Raw genomic sequence first — 18704 nt, 5'->3', positions numbered from 1 at the left:
CTGTAACGTGTCTATATTTGAACACGAAAGCGTCCCTCCTCCTGGACGCCCCTGACCCGCGACCTTCCTCTAAGGCGCTTCCTTTTGCGCAAGCGCAGAACAGAACACCCGCGGTGAGCACTGTAGAGCCAAGATGGCGGCGGTGGTGGAGAATGTTGTCAAGCTGTGAGTATTTTCCATCCTTATTTGACTACATATGAGATTTGCATATTGAACTATGATATATAACTTTGAAGTAATTACACAACGTGACGGGTTTCTAAATAACTTGCTTAAAGAGAGCTAAAGACACGTGTTTGACAAGGTTATCCGAGATCTGGTTAAGTTAGCTGTACTAGCAGCGGTCGTGTTCCGCTGGTTTGAATGCTTCAGTTAGCTTCCGTCTTTCAGCATGATCAGGGAGTAAAGCATGTAGGAGGCTTTTCTGTTCCTCTAATGAGTGTGTTTATGTCAGTGGTGTCATAAAGTGCCACGGGGACCATGTTAAGGCGCTCAAATGTTTGATTCAGCTGTTTGTCAGTGCTTTTGTTGCTTGGTTATTCTGCTCAGTTCAGTTTTGGAAGCAGAAGCTGTCAGTCAGTTTTATTGGATTGCAGTTCTGTCATGTATGGATGTGAACATGAGAGACTCATATCACTTATTTTGAAGCAGGTTACATTTACCTGACGCATTTTATTTATGTTATTAGCTAAATAGTTTGCTCTGCCTGAACGTTATTTCCATAATGATATACTAACTATATCATGTAGTTCTTTATCTGTTTTTGCCACATCAAACTGCCTGTGTTCTTTAATTTAAAACAGAATTAGCTGTTCAATAAGGAGCTTTTAGAAGAAGGGCAGTGAAATGGTTAAAAAAGTTTCTGACCCGATTTTGACAGCCCTGGTAGGTCCTGGAAACACAGTTCCTTATTCAGCCCTCACTTTTTTTTCTGACTGATGAGTTGAGGACACAGTAGCCAAATCCGCAACAGTCAGAAAAGGGAACAGAAAACAGGATTTGCACTTCAAAACAGACCAAGAATTGTGTTCAAGTCTATTAAAATTTCAGTGAACTTTTCTGTGATTGGAGCTAATAGAATACCAACTAGTAACATACTTTAACAATTTGTCTGCTAGTAAAGTTAATTTTGCTGTATCAAACACTCTTACTCAGAAGCCCTGTATACAGCTGCTTTAACATCTTTCTTGGTGGTTCGATCTTAAGTGGCTCCTGTGACCACTTGTCATATTGTGATATATATTTCTCGCTGAAAATCTTACATCCACCCTTTGCCTATTGTTGGGATCCAGCGATGTCCGAGTCATCCGAGTTGAATCTTTTCAATTGATCTAGTGCACAAAACCCATTTAGGCCTATGTTTTGTACGGACACGAATCGGACAGACCTTGTTGTGTTTAACTCACTGACTCAACTTGTTCTGAGGGGAATAAACAGTGATTTCAATTTCAATTTCTTTCTGAAACAACGCTTCAGAAGATATATCACGAAATAGTTTGAACCACTTTTATACTTTTTGCGTCCTTTTGGCAACCAGCACGGTATTTAAACTTAATGTTTTTGTGTTTCACAAAAAGCAAGTCGTAAGGGTTTAGAAAGACAACAAATCTCTTTTGTTGGATGCACTGTAACGTGTCTATATTTGAACACGAAAGCGTCCCTCCTCCTGGACGCCCCTGACCCGCGACCTTCCTCTAAGGCGCTTCCTTTTGCGCAAGCGCAGAACAGAACACCCGCGGTGAGCACTGTAGAGCCAAGATGGCGGCGGTGGTGGAGAATGTTGTCAAGCTGTGAGTATTTTCCATCCTTATTTGACTACATATGAGATTTGCATATTGAACTATGATATATAACTTTGAAGTAATTACACAACGTGACGGGTTTCTAAATAACTTGCTTAAAGAGAGCTAAAGACACGTGTTTGACAAGGTTATCCGAGATCTGGTTAAGTTAGCTGTACTAGCAGCGGTCGTGTTCCGCTGGTTTGAATGCTTCAGTTAGCTTCCGTCTTTCAGCATGATCAGGGAGTAAAGCATGTAGGAGGCTTTTCTGTTCCTCTAATGAGTGTGTTTATGTCAGTGGTGTCATAAAGTGCCACGGGGACCATGTTAAGGCGCTCAAATGTTTGATTCAGCTGTTTGTCAGTGCTTTTGTTGCTTGGTTATTCTGCTCAGTTCAGTTTTGGAAGCAGAAGCTGTCAGTCAGTTTTATTGGATTGCAGTTCTGTCATGTATGGATGTGAACATGAGAGACTCATATCACTTATTTTGAAGCAGGTTACATTTACCTGACGCATTTTATTTATGTTATTAGCTAAATAGTTTGCTCTGCCTGAACGTTATTTCCATAATGATATACTAACTATATCATGTAGTTCTTTATCTGTTTTTGCCACATCAAACTGCCTGTGTTCTTTCATTTAAAACAGAATTAGCTGTTCAATAAGGAGCTTTTAGAAGAAGGGCAGTGAAATGGTTAAAAAAGTTTCTGACCCGATTTTGACAGCCCTGGTAGGTCCTGGAAACACAGTTCCTTATTCAGCCCTCACTTTTTTTTCTGACTGATGAGTTGAGGACACAGTAGCCAAATCCGCAACAGTCAGAAAAGGGAACAGAAAACAGGATTTGCACTTCAAAACAGACCAAGAATTGTGTTCAAGTCTATTAAAATTTCAGTGAACTTTTCTGTGATTGGAGCTAATAGAATACCAACTAGTAACATACTTTAACAATTTGTCTGCTAGTAAAGTTAATTTTGCTGTATCAAACACTCTTACTCAGAAGCCCTGTATACAGCTGCTTTAACATCTTTCTTGGTGGTTCGATCTTAAGTGGCTCCTGTGACCACTTGTCATATTGTGATATATATTTCTAGAATGATTTCTTTTTTTTCTTCTTCTAAACCAGTCAAGCACAGCCTCTACTCTCCATCTGGTTTCATTGGTCAACTCAATCACGCCAGTCACCTATCAAGAAAGGGTGGAGAGTAGGCATTGGGAGGATCCTATCTATCAGGCACTGTTTTTTTTATTATTGTTCATACAAATAAAAAATTTTTTTTTTTTATATATATATATTTTTTATTTGTAGTTTTCATGTTAGATTTAGTTTTTGTCATTGTTACATGCTTTTGTTTTTTTATTAGTTTTAGTTATTCACATTGTTTTTATTAGTTTTTTATTAAAAAAAAACATTCTGTTTAGCTTTACTGTAGTCATTTCAGTATTTCCACTTAAATTTATTTTCATTTACTTGCCAAGGCAACATTTCTCATTTTTGTTACATATAACTTTTTCATCTAGGATCTGCCAAGGCTAAAAGTAATTTGAAAAAGCACATACATATACATTCACAGCATTCATGGCTGTTTACGGTTGTGCATTTATAGTAATTTTATAATCTGGCTCATCCGATATGAAATTAATCTTAATGTTTTAGCATTTTTTTTGACGAGTGAATAGGTGGTTATTTGCTGTTGTCTGGGAGGAATCAGGATGCATTAGAGTTTACACCACCAATTCAGTGTGGTCACATTTCTGACTACCTCTGAATATGCTTTGACACTGGACCTCATTTACACCTGGATTTGGTGCTGTCCATCAAGTGGATCTTAATAGCAGGTGTTTGTGTGGTCAGAGTGTCTAGTTTCTAGTTTGTGTTCAAAGTGTCTGGTTTGTGGAATGTGCTTTTCCATAGAGCAAGAGACTTTTGAATCTGCAGCTCTGTGTTTTGGCGTCTTTAAGGCGGGCGATCATCCCAGGGCTGTTTTGTTGTCTGGGCTGTAAACCCCTCAGAGCTCTTGGTTCTAACACACCAAAGCTTTAAGCTTTTGTTTCATCCTCTGTGACATCAACGCCCGTCTGTGCTTTAATCTCTCGGCCTTTAGCTAGCCTGTGCTCTCTCCGGGGCTCTTAGCGGTTGCCGGGGCGACGGGCGGCAGCAGCACCTGCTAAGTGGCTGGAGTGAGAGAGTTACAATGACTGAGCTGCATGCCTGCAAGACCTCCTGCTGCATACAAACACACACGGGTGGCTAAGCTGAACAGGGTTGAGCTGGTTTCAGGGCGGCATTGGTGGGGTGTGTGTTGACACGATTGCTTGTCCCTGACAGAAAATGGCTACTTTAGACTCTGTGTGAGTTTCAAAAAAGCACCTCTGGTTAAACTTGGTTTTAATTCAGGCTGTGGCATTTACCGTGGGCCTTGTTTCTCTGTCTATAGGCTGGGTGAGCAGTATTACAGGGACGCTATGGAGCAGTGTCACAACTATAATGCCCGTCTGTGTGCAGAGAGGAGCGTCAGGATGCCCTTCCTCGATTCTCAGACAGGTGTTGCCCAGAGCAACTGCTACTTCTGGATGGAGAAACGGCACAGAGGACCAGGTGGGACACAGTCACTCACAGTGGTCTGTTTACAGAACAGAAGTGGGTTTTTAGCGTTGGCAGTATACCAAATTTAGTTGATACCAATACCAGTTTTTGTAACATTTAAATCAAGTTTTAATATGCTTATATGTGACCCTGGAGCACAAAACCAGTCTTAAGTCGCATGGGTTTATTTGTAACAATAGACAAAAATACATTGTATGGCTCAAAATTATTGATTTTTGTTTTATGCCAAAAATCATTAGGATATTAAGTAAAGATCATGTTCCATGAAGATATTTTGTAAATTTCCTACCGTAAATATATCAAAACTTATGTATTGCTAAGAACTTCATTTGGACAACTTAAAGGCGATTTTCGTAATATTTGGATTTTTTTTTGCACCCTCGGATTCCAGATTTCCAAATAGTTGTATCTCAGCAAAATGTCCTATCCTAACAAACCATACATCAATGGAAAGCTTATATATATATATATATATATGTGTATATGTTTGTGTGTACACAGTATATATAACTTAAGTTATGTAAATAAAATATTTCAAGTAAACAATACATATATAATTATATATATGTATTGCATTATATATATGCATTAACTATCAATGTGTCAATTTCTTATAATATGTATGTATGTGTGTGTATATGTGTATATATACTGCATATATATATATATATATACACACATACATACACATAAAGAAAAACAAGTAGATAGAATAGAAAAAATAGAAAGCTAGTGTGTTTTTGTTGTTTTTTAAAAAAAAATAAAAAAGAAGATAAAGTAGAATTAAAATAGAATAGAAAGTGCTAGAGTTAGAGGGTCAAATAAAGGTGGAACAGATGTGTTTTTAGTCGTTTCTTGAAGATGGTTAAGGACTCAGATGCTCGGATTGATTTGGGCAGGTCATTCCACCAGGAGGGAACAGTTCATGAAAAAGTCTGTGAAAGTGATTTTGTGCCTCTTTGAGATGGCACAATAATATGCCGAACGCAAGCTTCTAGAAGGCACATAACTCTGAAGTAATGAATTTAGGTAAATGGATGAATATAAATATATATATATTCATTACATTACATAAATACTTGTCAAATAAGTAAATAACAATAAATACTTTTCTTGTCAGTATTATTGTTATCATTGATTATGCCAGTATTAAATAATTACACTGCAAGGCCTGCAATGTACTTTTTTTAACATGTTTTTATCCCTTCCCTCATTTTCACATAAGACATGACTGACTGTATGTATCTTTTTCATGTCTCTCTCTCCAAAGGTGTTGCCCCAGGTCAATTGTACACATATCCAGCACGACGCTGGAGAAAGAAGAGGAGAGCTAACCCTCCAGAGGACCCTCATTTAGCCTTCCAATCTCTAAAGTCCGGTACGCAGCCACTCACTTCCTCTGTCAAATAAAAATAGAGATATGTTGTTTATGGCTGTTTCATGTAATTTCCTTTGTGTAGGCCATTCATAGATTGGTGTTTAGGTATTTGTTTCATTTTCATGTAATTAAACGTTATATTAAATTGTATGTTTTGATGAAATTTCTATCCATCTCTGTCCAGTTGCCTATGGATGTGAATGTGCGTGTGTATGTTTCAGAGCTGGATCTGGGGCTTAAGAAAGATGTTTTCTCCAGTGATGGCAGCAGCTTAGAGGCACTTCTGAAGGGAGAGCCAGTGGACAAAAGATCCGGGTTGGAGCTCCGCACAGCGGAAGAGGAGCCCAGCTCTACAGAGTACTCTTCCGGGGGACTAAACCCCAGCAGCAGGGTCCGTAAGGTACTGAGAAAACAGCTTATGGTTTTGATTGGAGCTGTCACTGTTTTTCATTGAAATCTCGCCTTGCTTAGTTATTCTGTCTGATTGGTTTTCACCCTTTTGTGTGTGTAGAGAATTTTGGAGCCAGATGATTTTCTAGATGATCTAGACGATGAAGATTATGAAGAAGATACTCCAAAGAGACGGGGAAAAGGCAAGGGAAAGGTGAACTCTTGATCTTATAAACTTGCATGCATGTACATAGTATTTACACACAACCTAATTGGTGTCAACAAAACACCTCTAAAAGGTTACATTTATGATAAAAACGGTTTCACAGGGTCGTGGTGTCAGCAGCGCTCGGAAGAAGTTGGAAGCAGCAGCTGCTTTGGAGGATCGAGACAGACCGTACGCTTGTGACAGTGAGTCATATACAGCATTCAAGGAAACCACATGACTCAGCCTGCTGACCTCTCGGTGATCTCATCTGGAGATCGACTTCTCTTTGCTTTAAAAAGGCTGAGCTGTACTGTAACACATCCAGTCATAATCAAAGATCTGTGTCACCCCTTCTCAGCAAAGCTGTCATCATGAGCTTCACCACATGAAAGCTTGCAAAAAATACCAAACATTATCATTTTCAAGGTTGTCCATCATCTGACACACTGAACTTGAGAATAATTTGTCAGTTAGCTCTTTCTTGTCTACTCATGAAACCAGAAGTACATAAATAAATAAATTTTTGTTGAAAACAAAAAGCATATTCCTTTATACTATATGCTGTGGTTTACCAATCCCACATATAGCCTGGTTAAACAAGTAAACTTAATCTTCTAAACCAGAGGACAATTTCTACTTGATATCCATTTGGTTTCAGGTCTCGTGTTGTTCTTTCATAGTTCTGGATTTCTATTCTCAGCATTTGTGTCTTTGCCCTTAAATGTGTCATGATACTGTGATTGTGATGCAGATGTTCTTTATGAGTTTATTTTTCCTGATTTCCTGATTCTTGTTGTCAGTCTGTGAGTCTTTCTGTCTATCTTTCTCTCCTTTTTCTTTCTCTTTTTCTCTCTTTCAGACACTTTCAAACAAAAGCATATTTCAAAATCTTCCGAAAGAGGTATATTTCTCTCTCCGTCTAGTTCTCCTTTCCTCATTCCCTTTTTCTTTTTTTTTTTCTCCACCAGCTCGTCTTGGTTTCCCTCTTTCTCTTTATTTTGTGTGCATTGCAAACATGATTTGTCCCTGACAAGGTCGCACTGAACTTTTATGAAACTAGGAGTTATTGATGGCTGCATTTTACACTTTCCTTTTTTTTGCGTAAGGAAAACTGCCTGAACAGCGTTAAGTGTGACAGCAGCTTCACAGGAAGACATTTTTCCACAGAATTCATTTCTTCCCCCCCCTAAACAAGCTTTACTGCCTCTGGGCCATGTGAAATGTTCAGACACGTTCAAGCGGGTTGTTTGTTGCAGCATGACATAATATTACTTCCCAGACTGAGGTGCTCTCATTGTGAACTGTTTGAAAAGCACTTTATACTCACAACTTTCTGTTACTAACAATTTACTCTCATGGTTCTTATGAATAAGTATTAGCAGGGACCTGGCGATAAAATATTACACTACTGTTCAAATGTTTGGGGTCAGAAAGAATTTTAGAAACAAATATTTTATTTTGCTCACCAAGACTGCATGTATTTGATTACAAATGCAGTAAAACTGTAACATTATTGTAAGTAATATTATTACAATTTAAAATAACCATTTTCTATTTGAATATACAGTATTTTAGGATGTGATTTATTCTTGAAATGAAAAGCTACATTTTCAGCATCTGTTACTCTAGTTTTCAGTGTCACATGATCCTTCAGAAATCATTCTAGTATGCTGATTTGGTGCTCAAAGAAACATATTTTTGTTATCAATGTTGATATCAATTCAGTATTTATTTTAAATAAATCTTTTTGTAATGTAAAAACTTTTACTGTCACATTTGGTCACTTTAATGCATCCTTGCTTAAAATAATTAATTTATTTAAAAAAATAATCTTACTGAACTCAAATTTGAACTGTAGTGTATATCCATGTTTAGCTCCCAACGCAACAACTTTGCAATTGGTTTGTTTAGTATGTAGTTAATCAGCTGTGATGCATTTCAATCTTTTATTAGACTTCAGTGCTTTGTGCTATTATATTCTTAGTATACAATTGATTGCACTCTACATTTCTCCTCTTTGCACACTCGCATACTCCTTTTTCACAAATCATTTTCTAATAAACATGTATCTTAATTAGCTATTGTTGTCACAAAAATGACAGTACTTTGAAATATATACCTCTCCCCCCAAGTTAATATGAATTGTTTGAAATGTAAATTGCTTCTCTTTATCTCCCTCTATTATTCACCTCTGTTTGTGCTTCATTACCTGCTCTGTGTTGTCTCTCTGTAACTCTCATTTCTAAGTTTTTTTTACATTGCTGCTTGTAATACTCATTCTTCTCTTCATCTCCAGGTCACTCCCTGTTTTCCTCATTCCTTATCTGAGACCGAAATAGTGCCTCTGCTTTTAAGTTGCCAAGGGACTCCCATTTCCTGAATGTGTAGTGCTTATGGTTTTAAAGGGATAGTTCACTCAAAAGTGAAAGTTGCGTCATCATGCACTTGCCTTCATGTTGTTCTGACCAAATAGCTTTCTAGTGTTGAAAACTAAAGGAGTTATCTAACAGAATGACCAAGCTGCTCTTGTTCAGTGAAATTGGCCAGCTGTTGGTCCCTATTTGCTTTCACTGTATTGGAAAAAAAGGCACTTGGTTCTATGCAAGAAATTAAGTATTACCATTTTGGAACGACATGGCTCAGTAAATGACAGGTTGTTTATTTTGTGGTGAACTATTGCTTTTGTTTAAGTGGAGCATATCGGGCGATCTTATTAGCAAGCATATTAACATTTGCCATGCTGTTGAAGAATGTGAATTAATGAGCATCTGGAGAGCCAGGCACGGTGGATTGAACTCTCATGCATGAGAGAGCTTTTGATGTGAAGCAGTAGTGCCCCATGTGCTAAAGTACAGATGATGTTTCAGTGCATAATGACAATTACAGGTGCTTATAACCCATGATTGTGCTCTGTGTGTGTGTGTGTGTGTGTGTGTGTGTAGTCTGTGGGAAGCGCTATAAGAATAGGCCTGGTCTCAGTTATCATTACGCCCATTCTCACTTGGCTGAGGAGGAGGGGGAAGAGAAAGATGAGATGGACATTCGTGAACCAACTCCACCCCAACAAGACGAACCGAAGAGTAAGCAATTAATCACAGACTCTGGTAGCCAACTGAACAGAGGCCATTTAACGGTCACTTTGAGTGGCATGAAATATTTTACACAATCTATTGCCAATAAAACTAAAAGTATATTTCTTATAAACTAACTGGTTGGCACAGTGTCGGACACTTTGGATTTATTTCAAAACCATGTGAAGTGCTTTGCCTGCCTTCTAAGGTGGCGCTCTAAATGAAAGCTTGTAAGTGAACAGTTTGGAATGCTTTACGTAGGCAGCATCTCACAGGACCTTAATATGCCAGCTACGTGATGGTTAACTAAGTTTTAAACAAATGTTTTAGCTTGTAGGGGTAGTGTTGTATTGTGTCATTTTCATTGAATGCTATGAGTGATGATGGGTATTCTGTTCTCTTTCTCTCTGTTCTATCAGCTGCTAAGAAGGGCCCAGACGGTTTGGCTCTGCCAAACAAGTACTGTGATTTTTGTTTGGGAGATACCAACCTGAACCAGAAAACCGGCCAATCAGAAGAGCTTTTGTCCTGCTCAGACTGTGGCCGTTCTGGTAAAACAACCACACATACTTTCACCTGCTTGCTTTCTTTGGATTTTTCTCGACCAAATTATCATTGACTGATTCTCTGTTCTCAGGTCACCCCTCGTGTCTGCAGTTCACTCCAGTGATGATGGCTGCTGTGAAAACCTATCGCTGGCAGTGCATTGAATGCAAGTGCTGTAATATATGTGGAACATCAGAAAATGATGTGAGTTTGTTTACCACTATCCAGCCATAAAAATGTATCCGCTGTATTTTACCTAACCTCCACAGGGAAGACAATTACTGTGTAAAACTGTTCCCTCCCTCGGTTTATTATGCATCCCTATTTGGATTCTCTGTGAAGTAGTTTCTTATGGTTTGCTGCAGGACCAGCTGTTGTTCTGTGATGACTGTGATCGAGGTTACCACATGTACTGCCTCTCGCCCCCTATGTCTGAACCTCCTGAAGGTAAAGCAACTTGCAATAATACACACACCACTGTTAAAGTTTGGGGGTACATTGTTTTTTTTTTAATACCTTTTATTCAGCAAGAATGCCTTAAATTGATCAAAAGTGACAGTAAAGACATTATAATGTTACAAAAGATTTCTGCTTCATATAAATTCCATTGAGCTTTCTGTTCATCAAAGAGTCCTGGTCTTAGTGAAAGTGACTTGAGGCCAAGTATGGTGACCCATACTAGGAATTAGTGCTCTGCATTTATCCCATCCTAAGTGCACACACACAGCAGTGAACACACACACACTGTGAACACAGGTTTCCATTTTAACAGTGATAATAATATGGAATGTTTGTTGAGCACCAAATCAGCATGTCAGAATGATTTCTGAACGATCATATGACACTGAAGACTGGATTAATGGCTGCTGAAATTTCAACTTTGCTATCACAGGAATACATTTTGAACAGTAGCCTATGCTCATCGAATGACATAGAACTGACTTGAGGCTGAAATACACTATGCGACTGTTGCTCAGATTTTTGCCCTGATTTACAGTCTGAGCAACTTGACGCTACTTGTCGAAAGTCAGAGCCAGATTTGAGTTGACAAATTTCATAGAAACTGCATAGTGTATGATGATCACAGATTTATTTATTTTTTAGCTTCAGACCATCAGTCCATCCAGTCGCACAATAGACATGTTTGATATTTTGAGCTGAACACATTGTTTTCATTTTGTCATGTGTCTCCTAGCAAATAGGCATGTGTTTCTGCATGAGTTTGTGTACGAAATTACTTGAAAGTCTGGTAATGTGTGATCCTCAGTCGTTTAGTGTACGATGCCCAGTTTTTCTTCTGTGACTATTTACGCCAAATGTATGATGCCTAGTGTTTTTCAAATCTGTAAGTTTTAAAAGTCATGTAGTGTATTCCAGCCTTTACAAAGAGCTGAATCACGCGTTTGTTTTGATAAAGAGGTCAATTTAGTTCAAAGAACAATATGAATGAAATATAAGTATTATCTTTCTATTTTATATATATATATATATATATATATATATAAGTGAAACGCATAATCTTTATACAACAAGTATTATCATAAGTGAATAATTGCATTATTTTATTCTTTACAGGAAGTTGGAGTTGTCATCTGTGTTTGGCCCTCTTGAAAGAGAAGGCCTCTATATACCAGAATCAAAATACACCGCCCTCATGATGGCCTTTTGGAAAGACAGACCCTCTTTCTCATAGTTCCCTCCAAGATTCGTCTGTTCAATTTAAGCAAATGAAAGGGGTCGAACAGAAGTTGTAGTGGAACAGAAATGGACGACCACCTTGCCCAGGCCCGCAGACACAAATGGAGGGAGGAAAAGAGAGAGGGAGTGAGAAAAAGAGTGCCCTCCTTTTCTTAGTTCTCTTTCACATCTCAGCAGGTTTGATCTCAGTATGACTGTTACACAGTTCCAAGTTTCAAACTACCCCTGCTCTTTGTTTTCAACTATTAGCCACCCCACAACTAACACAGCACTTCTATAGCAAATGTCAAAGCCAGTCAGAAACTCTCTTGACCCTTACAGCAGTACATACTTGGAGGAAGTCACTATGAGAATATTATGACTCTGTTTTTGAGTTCCTGCTCATATTAGACCTGATATTTTCACCCGTTTCTGCAGTTTAATAGAAAACAAATAATTAGTTGCAGCTTATATCAGCCACAATAAATATTGCATATTCAGCCATATCCAAAATACTCTGTACTGACACTGTGCTTATCACAGAGAGGAATAGTTGAAACCAATCAGCATGCCAATGCTTGTTCATAATAAGCAAAATAGAAAAGAAACAATAATGTGTTTTTGTATATTTATAAATTTGTATAGCATATAAAGGTGTGCCGTATTTAAGATCCTAAACAATAGAAATGGTTTATTATTATGATGGGAGTTGCTTGAGGAATTTTTCTTTTTTTGTAGTGATGGCATCTGTATATGCCACTAAAGCACAGAGTCTAGCAGTCAGTGTGTGAGCTCTTTACTAACTAATGGGTTAATGGTGCAGGTAAGGGTAGTGATTTTAAATTATGTTTTTATATTGTTATTAATTTTTGCATTTTTAGACGTCCTTAAGATGTTCAGAAATCGGTTACAATTTTGTTAAAGATGGTTAAGACGTCAGGTAAATGAGGAATAGGATTGAAAGAGAGGACTAAAAAAAGAAAAAGTCCAGTATTAAAGAACGTCCAGAAACTATAATAACTGTTGGCAATTAATTGAGATATAGAACAATGTATTGCAGGCTACACTGAGATCAGTTTGTGGATGTTCATAGTTTGATAGATTCTACCAAGAATGGTAAATCCCTTTCAAAGTAATTCTGAAGGATTCGCTGTTGAGTACATGAAAAATTTCTATAGTGTAAGGAGATAAGTGGACAAAAACTTCAATGCCATAATTGTCATGTTTACTGTGATGACATCATTGATTACAGCCATACATATAACATAAACATTCTTTTATTAAATTAACATTAAATTGCCAATTTCCAGTTGCCAGCTTGTGTAGGATATTGAGCAAAAGTTCTTCTGGCACGCAGAAACCGAAAGGTCTGCCTCTGGACGTGAGCCGTGTTAAATAACAGAATTTCAGTTTTTCTGAAGAAAAAAAAATCAGTAATACCCGGAAACCACCACTGAGGAATAGAGATATCAGAATGACTTTGAATATCACATGCTTGGTTAGCCAGTAAATTAATTTTAGTATGGCTTAACCGAGAGACTGCTTTCAGTCCTTTAATCTGAGGTCTGTATTGGCATTTTTATGGCATCAGATTTGTGCCATTTAACTTACATTTTTAAGAAAACTGGTAAAATTGTCATCGCTTAAAGGGATAGTTCACACAAAAATGAAATGGTCAACATTTGCTCACAAACCGATATAACTTTCTTCTGTGGAACATAATTGGAAATGAGAAATGTCTTGCTTTGGTCACCATTGACTCCTATTGTATAGTCAATAAAAAATATATATCCCAATATCAACTTTCTTCAAAATATCTTCTTTAGAGTTCCACAGAAAAAAAGTAAATCATACAGCTTCTGAATGGCATGAGGGTACCTAAATGGTGACGGAATTTAGTTTTTTTTTGCTGAGCTGTACCTTTAATTAGGGATTGAATTATGGAAGTGAAGACAGAGAGGTTGTTGAAGTGACCCAGTGCTAAATTCAGTACAACACAGATGTGAAGTATGGTATTTGCTGAATTTGCTAGAGCTTAGTTTGACTTCCTAGAGCAAGCTGAGGCAGATATACAGCCTGCTTCAAATGTTCCCCTATTTTTGTCTTCTATTGCCATTTATCTTCACAATCCAGCCAAAACTTCCTTTGTTTAAAGAATAAATCTAGAGCACTGCACGCAGTTGTCTCTTTTAGCCCTGTTCTTTGTAAGTGTATACTGAATGAAGAAATGAATTGACCTGAGATGAGTTCTGTATACTCTGTAAGTCTTCAGTTTCAAAATAATTGCAGACCTCCATAAAGGTTTAGGCTTATATCAGATACTGAAACATTCATTATTTCTCATGGCATTCATAACATGTACAGGATCTTATCATTGTTTTATTTTTCATTTTCAGTTTATTTACTGCATGTCTACCTTACATGGTCATTTATACATAACACATAACATTTAGCTTACACTCACTTTGTTGTACTCTCACAGTACCAGCATAGTAAAGGATTATGGGAAATTTGATAACTTAGGTTTATGGTATCAGCCAACTAACTATTATTAAAATAATTAGAAAATATAACGGTTTACTTTTCCTGATTTTTTTATTTTTTAAACTACACCTTTGTCTAAAGACAAAGTGGCAATTTGTTTTTGTTTTTCTTGTTTTGTTTTGTTTTCTTCTTTTGTAATTTAATTTTGCTTTATTTTTTAAAGAAATTGTTTGTTAGGTTGGTTTTGGGGGATTCATTTTTATTTTTATTTTTTTTGGTGTATGGTACACTTTTTTTCCCAAGAAAAATAAAACTAACATACTGTATATGTTGTGTTCATCAGTTCTTGTTAACTTGTTCAGTACCTGTGCTGTGTACATTTACATTCAATACGTACATCCCCGATTTAATTAACTCAAATTAGGAGTGTCCACAGATTAAAATAGGCAATTCCAAATGTTTGGGGGTGAATTAAGAAATATCTTGATTTTTGTTTTTAAAGCTCTTTTTAAAACATTTTAAGTCATCTTCAGTCCCTCTTGGAAATTTGCTGAGGTCCCCTTGTGGGCCCCTGTCCCTTTTTTGAGAACTACTACACTAAACGTGTGTTTTTGCTATTTACAAAATAGATAATGATATTTATTAAATTGATATTTGTTTTGAAAGTACTATTTAATAAGCACATTCAAAATAGCATCAGAAGAATTTTTCAATATTGTTGTTGTCAAGTGGCTGCTAAAAGTTTTCTTAATCAATTGTGTCTATACATAAGGCGATTTAAAATAACATGCAATTGATTTTTATTTTTGTTGGATCTTAAAGTACTATTACAACTTTTGATGTAGCCAAAGACATAGACCACAAGGCTAAGTAACTTCCCATTAGTTTCTTACAATTCAGTATCAAGCAGTTTTGCAGTGACAGTGTAATGTCTAAAAGCAGAGGCACGCACAAATGTATTCATACAAATATAGATGTAAAATCTGAATCAGAAGAAGTCCTATTCAGAGTTAACACAACCCCTATATTATTCCCTAAAAAAAGTGTCTGCCAGTTGAAGCACTGTATCTGGATCATTGAGCAATTAAAAGCACCCATGCTGAAGAATGACAAATGATAAGAGTGAAAGATTACACATTACTGCAAGACTTATTCTGCCTCACAGGGGCATGGTGATTCCAGCTGTTTGTGTCCCACTTTCGTTTATCTACACGCCGACAAAGTAGCAGTGCCTTGAAGGTGACCCGGAAGGACTCGTTGCAGAGGGCGTAGCACATGGGGTTGACCGTGCTGTTTATATAACACAGCCAGTATCCCAGCTGCCAGAGCTTCTCTGGCACACAGTATGAAATTGAAGCTAAAGCCATGATGTTGTATGGCGTCCACGTGAGGATGAAAGCCAACAAGATGGCACTTAGTGTCCGGGCCGCTTTTTTCTCTTTAATGATCATATTGATGCGATGTTTAGCTCTGAGCTGGTGGCAAATGCTGTGGTCTGAATTTTGGGGTGGTTTTAAGTGGGACTGGTGTCTGGTGGGACGCCCAGTTGATGAGTTAAACTCTTGCACATCTTTGGTGTCCTCTGATCTACTTTGCAGATCCGTCAACTCAACTGCAGTTGGATTGGATGAAGATGCTCTCGCCTTGATGTTCTGCTCATGTTCCTCGTCTGTCGAAGAGGACAAGGCGCTTTCGTCCTCGTCTTCAATGTTCCAGCTACTGTTGCTGTAAGCCTCTTTGTAACTCTCATGAGCTGACTTCTGCAAAATGGCTGCGGTTTTGTTTTTCGTTGAATTGAAACATCCAACAGACTTGTCTTTGGTTTTGCCTTGTCCTTTTCTGGAATTAGTTTCCTTTGAGCAACTTAAGTTGCTCTTGGTACTGGTTTGGTGCACTGATTGTTTGTCCAACCCATCCAGAACATTTCTAGGGTTTTTCACAGCCCCGACAAAACCAACGAGTCCTTTCGCTCTGTTCTCAATTTCCCAATAAATTTGCCAATAAAGAATGATCATGATAGTGACTGGTAGGTAAAATGCAGCGATTGCAGTACCGTATGTAAGCGGAGGAACCTTCAAGAACGGGATAGAACAGGCCTGGGCTTCAGCTCCAGATGGTCGTCCAACCACATGAGGCCAAAACAAGATAGCAGGGCCCCATAGCACAAACGACACCACCCATGCGAGAGCGATCAATGCTGCTGCTGTCTTCGGAGTTCGCTTTGTTCGATAAGTCAGTGGTCGTGTGACTGAGAAGTATCTGTCGAAGCTTATGACCAGCAGGTTCATTACTGAGGCATTGCTCGCTACATAGTCAAGTGTCAACCATAGATCGCAAGCTAGATGTCCCAGTGTCCAGCTGCCCATGATTATGTATGCTGTATATAGATTCATTGACACCGTACCCAAGATCAAGTCTGCCACCGCCAGACTCAGAAGATAGTAGTTACTGATGGTCTGTAACTGACTGTTGACTCGGATGGAGATGACCACCAAGGAGTTGCCCAGGATGGTAATAAGAGACAGGGGTCCAGTCACTAGCACGATCAGAACCACCTCCCACACCTGATGACCCCCGAGAGGAGTCGTGGTAAGGTTGGCTGCTTGTGAGATGCAAGTGTGGTTCATGTTCCCAGGGGAGACACAACATCAGATCCTTGAAGGGCCAAATGTGTTCTTCAGGGGGGAAACCAGAAAGTGTCTCTTGCATTACTGATTATGAACACCAGGGGTGCTCTGTGGCTCCGTGTTCTGATAAGAAAGACGGAAAGGTAAGTTGTTTTTTTAAAGCATTTTTTTAAAGCATTTTTGTCCTCAGGCCTTTTGAGGTGATGACTGTTTGAAGCACTATAATTTTAATTGGTTACTCAGACCTCTTCTTATATGTAATTAATAACTAGTTTTAGTGTTTACAAATGAGCCTCATTCACTTATTAAAACCTTGATCTTTATATTTGCATTCCCTTCCTTTGATCAACACGTAGTGTTAGGAATTATTAGGGCCATTGTAATTGTTTTAGTCTGCTTTAATGAGTTTAGACACTTTTCCTCTCTTTCACACTTATATAGATATACACTACCAAGTTTCTGAACAGTACACTAGTCACTTGAACAGAAGTCTCTTCTGCTCACCAAGCCTGCATTTATTTGATCCAAAATACAGCAAAAGCAGTAATATTGTTAAATATTTTAACTAATTAAAATAACAGCTTTCTGTTTGAATATATTTTTAAATGTAATTTATTCCTGTGATTGAAGCTACATTTTCAGCATCATTACTCCAGTCTGCACTCACATGTTTTTTTTTTCAGGATTCTTTGATGAATAGAAAGATCCAAAGATCAGCATTTATCTGAAATAAAAAGCTTTTCTAACATTATACACTATACCATTCAAAAGCTTTGAGTCAGTTTTTTTTTGGGGGGGGGGGAAACAATTTATAGAAATTAATACTTTTATTTTGCTAGGATGTTTTAAATTGATCAAAAGTGATGATAAAGAAATTTGTAATATTACAAAAGATTTCTGTTTCAGATAAACGCTGTTCTTCTGAACTTTCTATTTATCAAATAAACCTGAAAAAAAAATCTACTCGGCTGTTTTCAGCATAATAATAATAATAGTAATAAATGTTTTTGAGCAGCAAATCAGAATATTATAATTATTTCTGAAGGATCACGTGATGTGAAAATTCAGCTTTAAAATCACAAGAATAAATTACATTTTAAAATATATTCAAATAGAAAACAGTTATTTTAAATAGCAAACATACTTCAAAATTTGACTTTTTGCTGTATACTTTGGATCAAATAAATGCAGGCTTGGTGAGCAGAAGAGACTTTTAAAAAACATTACAAATCTTACTGTTCAAAAACCTTTGAGACTTTCCTTGTTTGCCCCCAAACCACTTTGATATAACTAATATGTGTTGGCATGTTTTGACTCTTACAAAACACCAGACACATGTTTTTAAAATGAAGTCTTAACTATCACTTTATCAATTTAACACATCCTTGATGGGAAAAAAATCATTAAAAAAAAGAAAATGGACGAAAAACAATTTACTGACCAAAAACGTTTTAACAGTAGTGTATATTGTTACAAAAGCGTTCAACTGTAAATAAATGCTGTTATTGTTTTTTTTATTATTCATCAAAGAATCCTGAAAAAAGTATCAGGTTCCAGAAATAAATACATAAAAATAATAAATAAATATTAAGCAGCACAACTGTTTCCAACACTGATAATAAATCAGCATATTTGATTTCTGTGAAGACTGGAGTAAACACTGATGAAAATTCAGCTTTGCATCCTAGGAATACATTATATCTTAACGTATTTTTTCTGTATTTTTGATCAAATAAGTGCGTCTTTGATGAGCATAAGAAATGTCTTTAAAAAACATAAATCTTACTTCTCAAGCTTTTGAACGACAGTGTGTGTCAACTCATAAACGTGTGTCTGGTGTTTTGTAAGAGTCAACACATTAGTTATATCAGAGACAAAGAAAATGATGTAAACGAAAGCCTTTACATGTTTTTTTATGTTGTTTGGAAGAAAATG

At 37.2% G+C, this 18704-nt stretch overlaps 2 protein-coding genes across 5 annotated transcripts; one reads left to right on the top strand and one right to left on the bottom strand.

Moving 5' to 3' along the window:
• The first annotated feature begins 116 nt into the window (after positions 1-116).
• Positions 117-13442, top strand: LOC107548457 (zinc finger protein ubi-d4-like). 4 transcript variants are annotated; one of them, XM_016229133.1, is made up of 12 exons: positions 117-165; positions 4219-4379; positions 5659-5766; positions 5988-6166; positions 6278-6370; positions 6486-6567; positions 7224-7265; positions 9307-9444; positions 9855-9986; positions 10073-10185; positions 10347-10428; positions 11557-13442. In XM_016229133.1, the coding sequence occupies exons 1-12, from the start codon at positions 134-136 to the stop codon at positions 11637-11639; spliced, it is 1245 nt and encodes a 414-aa protein (XP_016084619.1). In that variant the 5' UTR covers positions 117-133; the 3' UTR covers positions 11640-13442. The 4 variants fall into 4 exon arrangements, with proteins under 4 accessions (XP_016084619.1, XP_016084618.1, XP_016084621.1 ...); XM_016229132.1 differs by lacking the exon at positions 117-165 and adding an exon at positions 1694-1790; XM_016229134.1 differs by lacking the exon at positions 117-165 and adding an exon at positions 3746-4132.
• Positions 13443-15272: 1830 nt separating this feature from the next.
• LOC107548438 (muscarinic acetylcholine receptor M1-like) lies at positions 15273-16769 on the bottom strand. Its single transcript, XM_016229108.1, has one exon. The coding sequence runs from the start codon at positions 16767-16769 to the stop codon at positions 15273-15275; it is 1497 nt and encodes a 498-aa protein (XP_016084594.1).
• Between the last annotated feature and the right edge of the window lie 1935 nt (positions 16770-18704).

This window comes from Sinocyclocheilus grahami, unplaced genomic scaffold (assembly GCF_001515645.1).
Source record: "Sinocyclocheilus grahami isolate Dianchi unplaced genomic scaffold, SAMN03320097.WGS_v1.1 scaffold348.1, whole genome shotgun sequence".
Taxonomy (NCBI): domain Eukaryota; kingdom Metazoa; phylum Chordata; class Actinopteri; order Cypriniformes; family Cyprinidae; genus Sinocyclocheilus; species Sinocyclocheilus grahami.
The sequence above is the reverse complement of the archived record's forward strand: the minus strand, read 5'-3'. Positions and strand labels throughout refer to the sequence as shown.

Coding starts and splice junctions, on each gene's coding strand:
- LOC107548438 (XM_016229108.1), bottom strand. CDS start 16,769: ATGAACCACACTTGCATCTCACAAGCAGCCAACCTTACCACGACTCCT.
- LOC107548457 (XM_016229133.1), top strand. CDS start 134: ATGGCGGCGGTGGTGGAGAATGTTGTCAAGCT. Junction 5,767..5,987: donor CTTCCAATCTCTAAAGTCCG/GTACGCAGCCAC, acceptor TGTATGTTTCAG/AGCTGGATCTGGGGCTTAAG. Junction 7,266..9,306: donor TTCAAAATCTTCCGAAAGAG/GTATATTTCTCT, acceptor GTGTGTGTGTAG/TCTGTGGGAAGCGCTATAAG.